Source organism: Apiospora hydei, assembly GCF_038363865.1.
Source record: "Apiospora hydei strain CBS 114990 chromosome Unknown utg000002l_segment0_segment0, whole genome shotgun sequence".
Taxonomy (NCBI): Eukaryota; Fungi; Ascomycota; class Sordariomycetes; order Amphisphaeriales; family Apiosporaceae; genus Apiospora; species Apiospora hydei.
The window spans coordinates 3,640,221-3,655,523 of NW_027117361.1; the positions used below are offsets into that span (position 1 = coordinate 3,640,221).

The 15,303-nt window shown below is 54.0% G+C and overlaps 2 protein-coding genes across 2 annotated transcripts; both read right to left on the reverse strand.

The window, feature by feature from the left end:
* Nucleotides 1–1,476: 1,476 nt before the first annotated feature.
* PG997_001146 (velvet 1) lies at nucleotides 1,477–3,125 on the reverse strand (the record flags this gene model as incomplete). The annotated part of the gene is made up of 3 exons (XM_066805461.1): nucleotides 1,477–2,013; nucleotides 2,067–2,935; nucleotides 2,993–3,125. 3 exons carry the CDS (start codon nucleotides 3,123–3,125, stop codon nucleotides 1,477–1,479), a joined length of 1,539 nt encoding a protein of 512 aa, XP_066675234.1.
* A 9,510-nt stretch (nucleotides 3,126–12,635) lies between these two features.
* Nucleotides 12,636–13,685, reverse strand: PG997_001147 (uncharacterized protein; the record flags this gene model as incomplete). Its single annotated transcript, XM_066805462.1, has 4 exons — nucleotides 12,636–12,742; nucleotides 12,804–13,150; nucleotides 13,208–13,305; nucleotides 13,365–13,685. The coding sequence occupies 4 exons, from the start codon at nucleotides 13,683–13,685 to the stop codon at nucleotides 12,636–12,638; spliced, it is 873 nt and encodes a 290-aa protein (XP_066675235.1).
* Nucleotides 13,686–15,303: the final 1,618 nt, after the last annotated feature.

Consider the following 15,303-nt stretch of genomic DNA (forward strand, 5'->3'; position numbering starts at 1 on the left):
ATTGGCAGTAGCTCTGGCCAGTACGAGGCCAGTATTATGTAGTAGCTCCCGGGGCGCAGGCAGGCAGGAGGAGAACCTGAGAAGCTGCCTGCTAAGTAGAGCCTAGGTAAGTAGAGCCTAGGTAACTAAAGCGGGGAGGAGTGGCCTAGTAGGTACTAGTCGCTGCTGTACCAACGACCAAGAAACTTGATTGATTGAAATGACATGACTGGTAGTGCCCGTCTAAGGTAGCAGCAGCCGAAAGAGAGGAAGAAGGATTCGATGGATGGCCGTTTCATTTCATATACCATTGATATAAACCGAACCGAACCTCTCCCCTCCTCTACTGCGATGTCGCGCCAGACCGAAAAATAACGTGATTGATCTGCCGCGCCGTCTCTTCTGTCATTGGTCTGGTCTCTCCCTCCTAGCCCCCTCGCTGCTGGACCTGCCAGCCTGCTGCCCCAGAGAACGAGAACGGTACGCGAACACACGCTCGTGCACTCGCGCACTCGCGCGCGCACACGCGCACCACGCACCCAGATGGAGCTCCACGTGCCAGCCAAAAGCGGGCGAAGCTTGGGCCCGAACGTGCAGCGACGGGGCTGGACGGGGCGCCTGCTAATGAGCTGTCGCTTCCCACTTGTCCGCCCGTATCACAGCAACCGGCCTAAAATCGCCATGTGCCTGAGCTCGGAGCCCCAACTGAAGCCAGCGCCTGGCGGTAAGGCAAAGGTCCCCCTCCACGATTGCTTCATAGCGTACCTACCTACTGGCCGGCCGGCCGAGTAATCATCCCATCCGTCTACATGTATACCTACGTGTATACCTACATGCATGCAAAATCTCGTTTCCGTTCGCTTCTGCTTGACAAGATAACATGATGCAGGCCGACGTTGCCTTCCTAGGTAAGCAGGTATACAAAGACCCATGCTGTTTGTTGCTATCTACAATTCCCTGCCAGCTATTTGCTCCAACGCCCTCATCCTATACTAAGTAGTTGATGAATAATATACCACGGTGAAAATCCCTGTACGGTCTTGAATCAGGCAACCAGCACGCTCCTGTTGCGCCTGCTGGCTCGTATTTCTTCGATTTGTGCTGCCCGTCCTTCAGAATAAGTAACAAGTCGGTTTTCCAAGCCCAGCCACGTAGACCGGACCCGGCCTCGTCCTCGTCCTAACAATATCGCGAGTCCCGCCATCCTCAACTCCGTAGCTGGGCGCGGTTGACGCCCACCCCCTTTCGCCCCCCCAGGCAATATAATATGTGCCAGGCCAGGTGTTTCGGTCCCGGTTCTCCATATTTCACAAAAGAAATCCCAAAATGTCGGTACGTTGTGCGTATATACAGCAAAAAGAAAAAAAAAAGAAAAAAGACTGCTGAATCCCAAACCCGTGGTATCAAATAAGAAACCGAAATTACATCACTTGTCGTTGCCTGCTCGCCCCCAAGTCCTGTCAGACTCGCTGTTCTATGACGTGCCCATACCCAACACTATGGTTGCGGCCAAAGGTGCAGTCGCTTCCTCGCGTAGGCTTCTTGGTCTCGGATCTCCGCGTATTTGATCTCTTCCGGTGCACAGGGCACACTGGCTCTCAGCAACGTCGGGTCTATAGGTAACTCGTGGTCCGGATGATACTGCTTCTCTCCATGCTCGGCAGCATCGCCCAGCGAGAACTTTTCCACCACATCTCCCGACGACCTCTTGTACTGCAGCTGGGTCGATGAATACCCTGTCAAGATGTGGTCGCCTTCGAAGGATGCTTCCTCCTCGGACAGGCCCCTCTTCGTGGACAAGCTGCTCTGTGTGGGGTACAAGGGCTTGCCTCCTGATGAGGGAGACATGGAGCTGTTTGGACTCCACACGGGTGACGACTCCGTCTTCGTTGAGGACGTGTTACCGTCGGTGGTGGAGGCAATGCTGTTCCGCGCTGCAATTGGCGCTTGGATTGGCGGTAGCGCGTAGCTTGGTCCTCCTAACATTGGCCGTCCGCTATTGATGATGTGCGGCAGGGACGGGCGGCGATCCTCCTGGAAAGAGTATGGTCCGGGACCACTCGGTGGTGGCGGATAGGGGGACGCACGAGGACCAGTCGCTGCCGGGGAGGCGGAGGAGGAGGATAGGAGCTCAGCGAGCCGTGACGAGGGTAAGCCCGGATTGGTGTATTGGGCTCAGATGTCGGCGCCGGAGGAGGCGGGAATGTGCTACTGGGAGGACCAAAGTCGAGTACTCTATTTTGCGTCGGGCGTGCGGCAGCAAGCGGCGGCGGCGGCGGATGTTCGTATGCAGAAGTCCTACGGGAAAAGACGCCCCGATCGGCGCTCGAATGGCTGCCAGACCGGTCTCGGAATGCGTTAGGGGACTGTGACCGGCGGTCTGCCTTATCGCCACCCTTCTCCGGACGTCTGCGCATCCGGACATCTCGCCGAATACGAACGCGGCAACCTTGCTCAGCCACCGTTCGGCTCAGCGATGTGCTCTCACCAAGACCTGGGAACTTCTTGGCGCTGTAGACCTGGAAGGTTACCGACTTCACCTCCATCATGTGAGTAACAAATCCATCGGCTGCCTCTTCCGATACGGGCTCCTGCTTCTCCGATCCAAGCGTCAGGTCCTGGGGGTCCTTGTTTTTCTCGTACAAACGGAAAATGAGCTTGTAGAAGCCCTCATGCCGAACAGAAAGATCCGGGAAGAGGAAGTAACCAGCAGGTTCAGGGCGGTCCAGGTAGCAGCAGGCCGACACAGGTAAGCCTGTCAAAACCGGCGGGGTTGAGGTTGCTTGAGTCTGCACTCGTCCATGGGCCATCGGCCGGGCGTTCTCGAGCGAGACGAAAACAAAGAACTCGGCGGCATAATCAAAAGTAATATCCTTGGCCTGCTCATAGGTGTCGCCTTCGAAGACGTTGAGCTTCACAATCGGGGGAGGATCCACAGGTCGGCGATCAGCGGACGCTACTAGCAGTCAGTCTCAACGTTCTTGGTGGGCAAAAATCATGGCGTGGTGATTACATTTTGGACCAGAGCCGCAAGCTCTGGCGCGATCGGGCTGTTGTATTACATTAAGAACATAATGCAAGGTCCTGCCACCAACCGTCTTCCGAGTATGCTTCAGAAGCGGCCCTTCACTAATGAGCGTGTTCATGATGGGAGGGCCAGTCATTATCTAGATCGCGATCAGTATATGATATGAGTAGCGACGAGTTGTGTTCGTCGGAGTATATGGATCGCCAAGTAAGCAACCAAGCAATGCTCTACAACGGGTTGAGGCCCCCGCGCGAAGGACGGGTGGCAAAACATGGCGAATCCATATAATCACGAAGATCTGACGCAGTTAACTTACAGCAGCTATGTTGTGGGAAGAAAGAACCAAGCTAAATAGCCAACATTAACCAAGTTGGCAGCTGGGCCTCTGTGTCCTGGCTGCTTCGAGACCGTCTCCAGATGCGGGTTCGTCCAATGGGTGGAATCAGATCATTAGTCGAGGGCGGATTTTTTTCTTCTTCTCTTGTTGCGGTTTGTTGTCGATCTGACGGCTCCAGATTCTAGGGCGAATACTGCAGGTTGAGGCAGTGTCGCGACAATCAAATCGAGGGCCCAAGGCTTTGGGACAGAGAAAGCATGTATCGATGGAGAAATGAGGAGTGAAGGGAAGAAAGAAAGTGATCCGTAGGTTTGGGCCGAAGGTTATCGGTCGGAAGGCAGGTAAGGTATGAGAACGAACGAATGAACAAATGACGGGTCGGGGGGTGTGGGTGGGTTATGCTTATGGGGACTGGCCTGTAAGGGTAACCCAAGGTATTATCCTGTCTCTGGGGGGCCGGGCTGCTGGGTTCGCAGGGGGAGAAGAAGAAAAAAAGGCGAATGGGCTAAAGCCAAGAGCAGCGAGACAAATCAGATCAGAGGGAAGAAAGTGTACTTGGAGTCCCAGTCCCGGAGTGCTGGTGCCGCAAACTGACTCGAGCGACCTGCTTGATTGGACCCGGCTGTCCGGGCTTGCGCGGTTATGGTACCTGCGACCCCAAGCAGAGAAAAGCCAACAACGGCAGCCGATTCGATCAAGCAATCAATCAATCTCACGCTCACGTCACTCTGCTCACGCTCGCTGACTTCTTCTTCTTCTTTGTTTCTTCGTCTCACGCTGAGCTGACGTGACTCTCTCTGTTTCCTCGCCCCAGAGTTCCACTTCCCGACCAGGCTGTGGTACCAAAGGATGATTATCGCCAACCCTCCAAAAACGACGGTTTTCAGCCGCGAAGGCCAAAGGTCACGCCAGAAACCAAGTAAATTAGTCAGGGTGTGGTCCGAAGAAAGAGGAAAAGAGCGAAACGATCCCAAGGAGAAAGAGGGGGCGTGTTAGACAGGCAGATGCGACCTATCGAAGGAGACAGTGTGGACGCTGCAGCGTCGGCGTCGGTACACAACGCATGTACCTCGAGACCCATTGAAATAGTAGGCGAGTTGGGACGATTGACGCTGCTGGCTGGGTCAGTCGGCTGCTCAGGACGCTGGAGTTCTGAGTCCTGACCCTCCCCGTCGAAGGTACCGTACTGTACAGAAATGTACTTCGTACTGGGAGGGGTGGAGAGGCGACCATTTGGGGATAAAAAGTGCCCGCTTCTGTCTAATTCCCGTCAAATGAGAAGAGCCCGGCCCCGTCCTCAGCAGCACAGCCAATGGCAGCGGCCGAAAACCCCCGGCCCCAGACCCAGAACCAAGACGACTGCAGGGTATTAGTAGCCAGGGTAGCCAGGGTCGCCAGGGTCGCCAGGGTACGGGGCCTACAGCAGGAGGGGCTCCGCCCAATCTTACAAGGATCGCAGGCCAGGGTGGGCTTTTCTGGACATGGGGCAGCACCCAGCGGGCCAGTCGTGAGCGGGCATCTGGCCCTGATGTCTGGTTCGGGTTTCTGCAACTGACTCCTTGTCTTTCAACTGCTCGCCCGTCCTGCCGGCCCAGATTACCCAAAGCTGCAAACGAGTCGCTCGACACAAGCAGACAAGTCCATTGTCGCATAACCAACGCACTCGCTCTTGTTAGTACGTATTGTAAGGGCCAACAACTCGGTCCGAAATCCTGGGTCCCCTGGTACGTGTAAATACCACGTAGTTTATGCAGGTCGCTACCTAAGGTCTAGCATATCGTGGGTGTACATCACAACTATAAGTATGTACATAGAGAGTTTAGGTAATGCGAGGATCCGGCACGTCATCCCGCTCAATTGTCTATTTGTGCGACTCGACGATGATAACCCTTGTCCTATTGAAGGGTCATGTCAGGTGCCCCGAGACCATGGTTGCGTTGTCTATGTTACCATCCACCTCCGTCGGAAAGGGCTGCTTGCTTGGTGGCTCACTGGTTGTCTGGTACCAGCAGGTAGGTTATGTAGGTACATGTAGGTATTAGCCGATTGCCTGGGAACGGCTTAGCGACGGCTGCGACATCCAGGTGTTGGTGTTAGTATGCACGGACCTGGGCTCACCAAGAACAAGACCCGCACAAGATCTGTGGGAGCTGCCTTCCCGTCCTGTTCCGTATGGCACAAGTACAATTTCGCACACAACTCCCCCAGCAGCAATGTAGGAATGCAGAATGTACTTACACAACGAGCAGTATCCCGGCGTCCAGTCTGCTGGCTGGGTGGGTAATGGGCTCACCAGTTGCCAACCCGCCAGCAAGCAGCAAGCAAGAAATTCCGACTGGGGCGTCGCCTACAAGGAGTAGCGCCGCCGCGGTGGAGCTTATTTCCCTGTAACCGGCTCGCTGGAGGGTTTTTCCTATCCAGCCAGGCGTGCCCAGTACCTGACGGTTGAGATTCAAGTGGCAGATCCTGGTCTTTTTTTGCTTCTCACGGTACCGCAACATCCTCAAACGTTCGGACTGCAAAGTGGGCTTTCTCAAGAAGTCGTTAGGGTTAGGAGGCTTGGTAAGAGAGCTTGATCGTTCCCCGGGGGAAAAGTGCAAGGCTCAAGAGTCAGCACCCTCGACTCTGTGTAGATTGCATGGGCAGTACGGAGTACCATGTCGGTGCCAATCAAAGCCCCGAACCACCAAGATGGGTGTTGGTGATTTGAGCACCGCCTTTTTAACTGTCGAGGTTCGCTTAAGCGTAGAGTGGTAGACTGACAGGGTCACAGGGGTCTGTCGATGAATGTACTGTACCTACCTAACATAGGTGTGCTTTCGACATAGGCCGATTTCTGTCTACCTACTCCGTACTCCGTACATACCTAACCAAACCACTAACCTATGTATGGATTTGCATTCACATCCCGCTGCTCAGTTCTGTCGTGCAGAGACAAAACTCACCTCTCACAAGGTGAACGTGCCAGTTACGTCGGTCGCGAACTCTCCTCGTATGGGAAAAAGCTAGCTGGGAGCGCCCAGCGCCATGATGGCGGCGCCGCTTGCGAAGTTTGTTTGGTTGTTTGACGCTCGCGGGCCACGCTATGGAAGTTGTACACGTGGTGGTGCACATCTGCGGCCTTAGGCTTCAGCCAGAGCACGTTTTACCACTTGCTGACACTTCGCTTCGACTTCTTCTGGCAGCTTTTGCAACGCCTCGCAACTAACACGCCGCCGACCTAGGGGAAACAGGGCAAGCAATCAGGTACCTTGCCTGCCTGCCTGCCTACCTACCTGTCTGCCTACCTTAAGCCTTGAGGCACTCGCTCAACCTTGCACAAGGGTATCGCTGGGCCTCGCTTGCGAGTTGGCTTCTGTAACGACACCGTGAAGAAAATGAAGAACCTGGGTGCCGGGTTCTGGGCTTTCTTCTCCGACGAACATAATGCCTTTGAAACATTGTCGCCCAATCTCCTTGCATTGCGCAGTAGTCTAAACGATGGGGATGGAATTGCGGATAGCGCCTGTGAAGAGCCGAGATTACTATTACTATAAACGGTCACAGTGATTTGTTCATATGGGGGCGGTTTGGTTGAGGCGCTGTGGAGCAGGTCGCTCGCAGTATGAGTATGTCATGTACGTACGTACCTTGTCCCCAAACTCCCAAACTGAGGCTTTCATTCATTCATACGACAGCAACTGCTAGCGACCGTCTCCTCGGACCTTACAGCAGGCGTCAAGGCGTCGTCTCTCCTCTCAGCTCTGATCAATACATGTTCCCATCAAGGCTCTGATCATGCAACGAAGAAGGGGTACCTGGCTGGCCGGCCGGCTGGCTTTAGGTTGTCTCGCTGCTCTTTTAGACGCATGCGCAGAAGCAAGCAGCGGCTCATACGAGTTCGACACCACCTACGCCATGGCTGTCGCGCTAATGGGCTTGGCGAGTATAAGTTGTATGCCCGGAGTCTGTGAGAGCCGAATGCCCACTTACATACACAAGTCCCCAGTCCCAATCCACCGTCCTGCAGACGTCTCGAGACTCGACGGCACCAGTAGGAATAGCCTCCGACACCTCCGCCCCATCCATTGCCGTGCATATACATGGGGTGTGGTGCTTTCATTTTGCGATCGACAGTGTCCAGTTTCTTCATTTCTTCGTTTCTTCCCACGAGCAAAAGAAGCGAGAGAAGGCAGAGAATTCTTTTGATTGAGAGAGTGTGTGTGTATGTGTTAGTAAGGTATATGCGCGATGTGCGACAGTCGATCGTGTGTCTCCCGCACTGTCTAGAGGGGGTCGGGGGTGAGGGTTTCTGGTGAAGACACTGAAGAGGGGCCAGAAAGAAACACACAGACCTATGGTTTGATGATGATCAAATGGGCTCGCCTCAATCAGTCCCGAGTCAATCAGCCACACCCCGGGGCTATAGAAGCTGCGGTTTACTCTCCCGTTCTAGCATCTTAAGAGCGTCGATATATACGGAGTACCGGCCGCCCATATACCCCACATTCATCTCAGTTTATCGAACCATCGTCCCTATCCAGTATCAACTGCCGTTTCATGCACGGGAGGTGCTGCCAGCTTTGGGCTAAAAACTTGGAGTTCCTACTGTGTACCGAATTGCGTGCTGTTCCCGTCACGCTTGTGCCTGGGGGTACCTGTTCCAGTACCTGTCCCTCGTTTCTGCTGCTACTGCTGCTGCCAAAACCCGAACCCCAGGGCCAAGACGGTTTGGGCAAGTCGATCGTCGCTAGCGCTGACGAAGTGCAAGTACCGTACGTAACTGTAGCTAGCTTAAGTACAGTAGCGCGCGAATAATTGCCCGACGTTGCCCAAAGGCGCAAGTCCACCAAGAACCCTGAGTGCACTTATGTCACTATCATCCGATGCGAGATATGACCGAATCGAAACCCAGCCTGCCGGCCGGCCATCTCGACGGGCATGGCTCTCGACCACTACATACAGCATGCGATGCGCGATATGTCGATGCGATGCGAGATCTTGAGCCTACTGTGCACACCTACATGGCCTAACCTACTGGCTGTACCACTTTGCTTGCTGGGAGATGGACAACCAGGCAGACCTTCCACATGATGGCCATCGCGAAGTAGGTACTCACTAATTGCCTACCCCCCCCAACCCAATTGCCCGCAGCACCGAAGCTGCGGTTCATGCACATGAACCACAACTCTGGGACGTCACCAGGCTCAAAACAGGACAAGACAGAACCATCTCGGTTTGTCTCAACCCTAACCCAACTGTCATCGCATGATTTTGAATTTCTCTCTCCTTTGCCAGCCATTGACGGGGGATGACAATTTGTTGGTCTGGATCTGGGTTCCCGGGACCGTTACAGCTCGAAAGCCTCGCAGTATTTCAGTTGGTCTGTTACTCTGGCCCGAATGGCGAGGAGGAAGAAGGGCCTCCTCGTCTTTTTGTTTGCTTCGCCTGTACGAGCCCCTCGCTTTGCCACCGAGGACAGTCCACAGAATGGCGTTATCAGCAAGCGCTGTAGAGAACGAATACACAAGCCACCGTCGCAGCAGATCGACGATGATCTACCGAGTTACTACCTACTGCCTACGACGACGACCACCACCATGGCGGCGTCTGAGCGTATCTGCCTCACTTAGTCGCTCGTACGATGGGCCCTTACTCGCGTGATTGCACAAAGCAAGTAAAAACGACGTAGCTGCTTCATTAGGCTGAATGGGCGAGCGAACTACGTACTTGTACATGTGCTGCTGCTGCTTCTGCGGCAGCCAACCTGCTTTGCGAAACCACCTGCCCGGGGAGTTGTCGTGCACTCCGCCCCCTCGGATCGAGAGGAGGCGAGAGGGGTAAAAGGGCGATTCAGCCGCTTCACTTCTCCAAGGTTGGTGCTGGTGTATGGGATAGCTAGTGACCAAGGCAAGGGGCCCGGGGCCCAGGAGATCTTTAAGATTTGCGCAATCTGGCGTGGTTTTACTGTATCTCCTTCCCGTAAGACGGGTACAAACCCACCGACAGATGACTGGGCAATCGGTCGGCAGGTAGCTAACCCGAGCCCTCGGGTTTCGGTATATGTCCGATAGAGAAGGGGAGACAAGATGTGGTTATGCAGACACCACGAGGAAAACAACAGTCTCGCTCGCATTCATTATTTCTTCCTCTCACCGCAAGAGAGAGACAGAGAAAGAGATTTTGCAAGTATCCGCGTCCAACCGGTAGTGAACAGCCCGGGACACCGTCGAAACTCTGTCGCCGGCAATTTGGGCCACATGAGGCAATTCTGCGTTCATCCGAAGCTTATAGACTCTGGCCGAGTACCGAACTGTATGCGGTGAAGAGGTGTACATAATAAGTAATCGAGTTCATACAATCGAACCGCTCGCTCTCTCACCCAGACAGCACGCAAACCCGACCAGGCACACCCTATTATCGCCAGCCACGAGCAGCACCTTTTTGCCCATGTGTATCGATCGATGGATGGCAAGTGCCAGCCAGTCACTCCATGTAGCTCGACGTAGTGGTAGTATACTCGCTTCAACCTACCTTGCCTTGCACCTAGCGGCATGTCATAGAATAGGTAGAAAAGGGTGAGCGAAAAAGGTGACTCACTCAGCAGGTAGCGGCTGCACGCACTCACGCACTCAATCATAACCCAACTCCTTGCCTCTGCCTGCTGCTGACGGCTTGCTGCCTAGGATTTCTTGTGTAACGCAGGGGCTGAAGTATGTTGTTTGCCTAGCCATAGACCCTCACCGAATGTTCACGCTGCTTGCTTGCCCCCGCCAAGCTGGGTTGATCGTTCGATGCGGAAGATTAGGCCTGGCCGGCCTACATCGTCTTCCATGCATGGCCTCAGAGTGATGAATCGGTTGATGCTGGCTCTGGGCGAGACTGTTGATGGTGTCTCGTACCTAGATGTGTGAATCCCACATTAGTTTTCAAGCATGGGTTTGCCTGTGGTAGACGGTTTATGGGCTGTGAACCCTTATGCAAGTGCGAACTGCCCCGGTCAGCCCAACGCGGGCGGTACGCAATATAGGAATGGCGCGGTGTGCTATGCATCAGACTGACAGGGCTGGCATGGTTCCCGCTCACCGGTATCTGAACACCCAACCTTCGCCCCCTTTCTTCCCATCCGTGAACCCATCCGTCGTTACCATGCCATCCAGCCCGGCTATACATGACCCCCGGGTATGTGATAATGCCCCGGCGAGCACCCACGCGCCATATACCATACCAGCTCGTGCTACCCCTACCCTAGAACATAGCCGAAGGGTGTCGTACATATCTGCATGTCTGAAGCAAACCCACCGGGCTGGGCTCAACGGATGGGAGAACGAGAGGGACTGGCCAGAGAAGGGGGACAACCCAGCAGATTCCTGCTCTGGTTGGGTGCCACCACGTGGGGTCGCCCTGCACAGAGAACCTGAGACGCATGCGGTGACCGACCGGGAGTTCGAGCGGTTGACCAGAATCTCATCAACCTCTCGAAATGGACGGCTGGCTGCCCGCTGACTGCTCCGCCCCGAGAGAGTCTGTGCAAGAGCGAAATAAGATGTGGCGCCTGCGGGTAGCCGATCGGTGACGAGGAGATGGATGTCGTGAGACGTTGCACCGGCGCAAAAGGAAATTCCTTGTTGGGGGTTGGTCGTGCCACGATGTTACTTACATACCTGTGAGCCGAGGGAGAAGGAATAGGAATATGTAATCAATAGGGCTGATTGATTCCTTCATCCGCTCCTCCATTTGGGGAAAACGAAGAAACCGCTCCATATCTTGTACCACATTCTGCGTGACTCTGCTGACATGACTTCACCAAATCTGCTGCGTTGAGTGGGAGAGGTCCGCCTTCTTGTTACCATTCGCGGTCCCACGTGTTGCCTGACACAACAGTCTCAGCAGAGTCAAAAGCAGTAACAGCAGCAGCAGCCGCTGCCGCCGTTTCCGGGGGCACGCGTGCTCAGCGAATATGGTAATGGAGGGTCTCACAGACAGACGACATCTGTAGGATGACAAAAGCCGTTTTGGGGAGAACCTCGTGATCACACAGACAGCCCGGCCTTTTGTGGCCATGGCGGTTTGCGCGAAACTGTTCGCGATGCATGTGGTCTAGACAAACTGTACGAGTTACCCCTATTCGGTGTTTCTGTGGTCAACATAGGGGCAGCTCGTATGTTTTGCCTCTTAGCACAGCATATGGCAAACTGAGGCTTGGTAATGACCAGTCTTAGCAATTAAATTTCAAAAAGAGTGGACTATTTAGAACAAGAACGCACACAAGTCCCGAATCATGGAAAATGCGATGGATGTGACTCGGCCGCGTCGGCGCTATCAGCATGGAGGGAGGTACAGGCGCCTCTGGTCTATAACGGTAACTCGTCACGTACGTATCCCAACGGCACTCTAACGTGGGTTTTTAAGTAGGCAGTGGGCGTTTACAAATGTCAGTTTATCTCTCGTATTACCCGCGATACTCGTTTAGGGGGTGTTTAGCAGTTGAGTTTGTGCGTCCCGTGGCCCAGGGGGTTGAACAACGGACCGATTACGGATCCAGGCTCCAATATCACCATCATCGCCCACTTGCCACGAGCCATGGGTTCCTGTTGAAATCAATCGGCTTTAATGGAGCCCCCATGTGGGAACGTTAGAGATTAACATAACTGGGCGCTGCATGTTAATACATGTCGAGTGGTGGTGGTACCTTACATAAACTCCCCGTCAAGCCTTATGCTGAGGCCATACCGGGCTGTCGTTTCTTTTCTGGGAGGCCTTGGCGTCGATATATGACGCAAATCTGTCGCAGGCCGCTTACCCACTGGCAGGCTTCGAAGAAAGAAAGTATGATCGTGCTTGACTCGAGTTGGCACCGATCTCAATGCTTTTCAGATCGGGAAGATGGGTCAAAGGCTCAGGGTGATTCATAATACGGGCGCTGGACTGGCCCAGAAGCGTGAGAACTCCGCTCGATATGGGAAACAACAGATGTCCATGAAAGCAGCAGACGAATGGCATTGGTGTTATTACTATTATATACTAAACAACATAAATAGGGGTGTGGTTTTCGAGTAAAGATCGTATGTCGTCAGCATCAATGAATGAGTGGTTGGGTATCATATCAAATCAAAAACGAGTGAGTGCAGGGAATGTCTTTCCTCCTGGGAAGCCGCCCTGGCCTTTCCAGCAATCCTGCAGAGTTTTGGGCTTCAACAACAGTCCCTTAGTCCCAAACTCCGTGACATCATGTTGATGGTGAGGAAGGAGTCTGGTCTTATTTGAATATGGCCCCGTATGAGCTCAGGAGAGGAACCTGTTAGCCATCGTCTAAACAGTTGGCTGCGCAGTAGTAACACCGGGAGCAGGTGCAGCCGCTGGAGCGTTCTTCTCAGGGAACGAGCCTGCATCATGGACTCGTCCATATCGGGTGAATGCTACGTCGAGGTCAGTATGCCGTTACTTAACACAGGATAGGGCTTTTTGGAAGGACCTTACCTAGATTCAGCCTGCCGTAATCCCACTTGCGGCTAAGAGCGAGGATGGCGATGGAGGTGACTGGCAGCAGCAGCACATCAAGGACACCAAAGAAGATGGCAGCAGGAGTGACACCGATCTTGTTGCCTCCGTCGGAGAGACCAAAAGCAATGGGGTACAGAAGCCAGAGGAGGTTCACCCATCCAGATAGGACGGAATGGTCTCGGGTAAGGCCAACGCGCTTGGCGGAGTTGCCGCCGTGGCCCAGGGTGTTGATGGCCAGCATAAGCCAAGCGAAGGTACCGAAGGCGTAGAAACCCCATTTGTAATTGCTGGTAGTGTAGGCAGAAATGAGATAGGAGACGACCCTTGTTCGAGGGTTTAGTGGATGTATCATGCGACAGCAGACAGGATCAGGTGCTTACCAAACCCAGGAAAGGAAGACATTATAAACAATCGTTGCCCACGAAACGCCACTAAGAAGTCCGAGGGAGAGAATGACGGCAGGGAATTCCACCACCCACTTTCATGAAACTGTCAGTGATCATGTCTTTGTCACTGGGTATGGATGGAAACACTTACGTAGACGTACTTCACCCAGAACACCTGGCGCGTCCAGGAGGACGTAGGCTTGCTGTTGACGACGGTGATGACGCTATAGCCAAGGTCGGAGGCCCAAGCGAAATAGGCTATAGATCCTACCAGCAACGCGACAGAGAATATGTAATGGAATATCTTCTCGCCCGAGAAGGGCTTGAAGCTGGCCGCGTAGAAGGCTAGGAATATAATGACATAGACAGCTGTCACCGCCCAGAGCCAGTCCGACCCGTGAACGCTGAAAGCCTCGTTTCCAGCTGGAGGGTTAATGTCCAGAGCCTGGTTGCTGCGGAGGATGAGACCCATGACAGGCGACATTGATGAGGAGTGTGAAATAGGGGTATAGTACAAGTATGAGTGGGCTTGAGGGAACTTTACGAAGAGCACCGAGTCAACTCAACAGAGGAGCTCTTCAATATTACTGATCAAAGCTGGAGTCGCAGTAAGTTTCACTGTGTGGCTGAACTATAGGGCGTGTGAATGTGCATGGAGGGGAGGAAAGGAGGTGCTTACCTTATATAGGCCTGGCTTCAGAGGGGATATTGACTGCAAACGCAGCATTCCGATATCCCAAACTCACGCTAACGCACCGGTAAGAGCGGCGATGTTGCGAATAATTGCATCCTGGAGGGCGAGTACCAAACCCGAGTGGTCCGACAGCCAACAGCGACAGGACTTGGTGCTTTGATGTTCATCGCAACCCTATGCGGGATAGGCCGTTGCAACCTGGCCAGTTGGAACGCCAGGGTGGCATTCGTGCAGATGCAGCTGGAAGATACTGGTCAACATCGAGCTTTGCGGGCAGCGATCGGAGCTTGGCCGGGTCTGCTCGGCAACTCCAGTCGATCATACGACGTCCAGCCCGGGCTTCGACGGCATTGGTCATCAACCTGGAACCTTTTTGGCGATCACGCCAACGCGTGACCACTTCACGATCGACAAGAGAGCCTTAGCCGCGAGGTTGTTTGCATGCTGCAACACTGTCGATACCGAGCCCGCCCTATATGCTTTCGCCTAGGTCGAGTGCAGCTGGCAGCTGGAGATCTAGGCCCCCGGTCGACCATTACTTACACACTCCCAGGATCATTAACCGCACGCAACCGGGCAGAAGCGCCCATGCTTGCGGTTGACGTGATGAGATGTGATGGGCTACTTTGCCTAGCATCTTCTCCGACCCACCGGCAGGCTCGGACGTATGTAGGTTGTTGAATATGGAAACCCGTCCTACCCAAAAGCCTGAACGGCAGTCGATTGGAGACGGCGCGGGACACCCGGGAAGCGAATAGGCAAGGGCGTTGTAACCTTGTCATGCACGCGCGGTAGTGCTGCTTAAGATGATTAGCTCATACCTAACGAATGCAAGCCAATTTACCATAGTCGCAGCCTGGATGCATTAGTCAACATTGTGTGACAATCGCAGGTCAAATTGGGCAACGCCCTGCCGCCTGGCCTTGCCCATCGATCGAGTGAATCGTGCGATATAGGGAGGAGAGCAGATGAAAACTCGCGACGCGAAACCACCCCCGTCGTACGATGGGAAAGCTGGTTGTAGATACAGGCTCGAGGTAAATACCAGTCAGGCAGTGGTAGTTCAAAGAGGGTTTCATCTGATGCATTGGCTGTTTGCCGGGGAACGGAATGACGATGCTGGACGTTGGGAATTGACTAGCGTACCACTACTTCAGATCCTGGAATTCCGAATACCTCTTGGAGCTTCTTCCTCACAGACCGGCAGTCTGATCAATCAGAAACCTGTTGTTGCCCAACCAGGGCCAGGGCTAGGTTTGGGGAGCAACCGACACTCACGGGCGTTCGGCCTTTCGCGTCGAACTGGGGATGTGGCATTTGTAGATTCCATCTTGTAGTGGTCAGCACCCCGGCTATCGTCGTCCAGTCTGAGATCCTCCCGTGCCATATGCCAGTG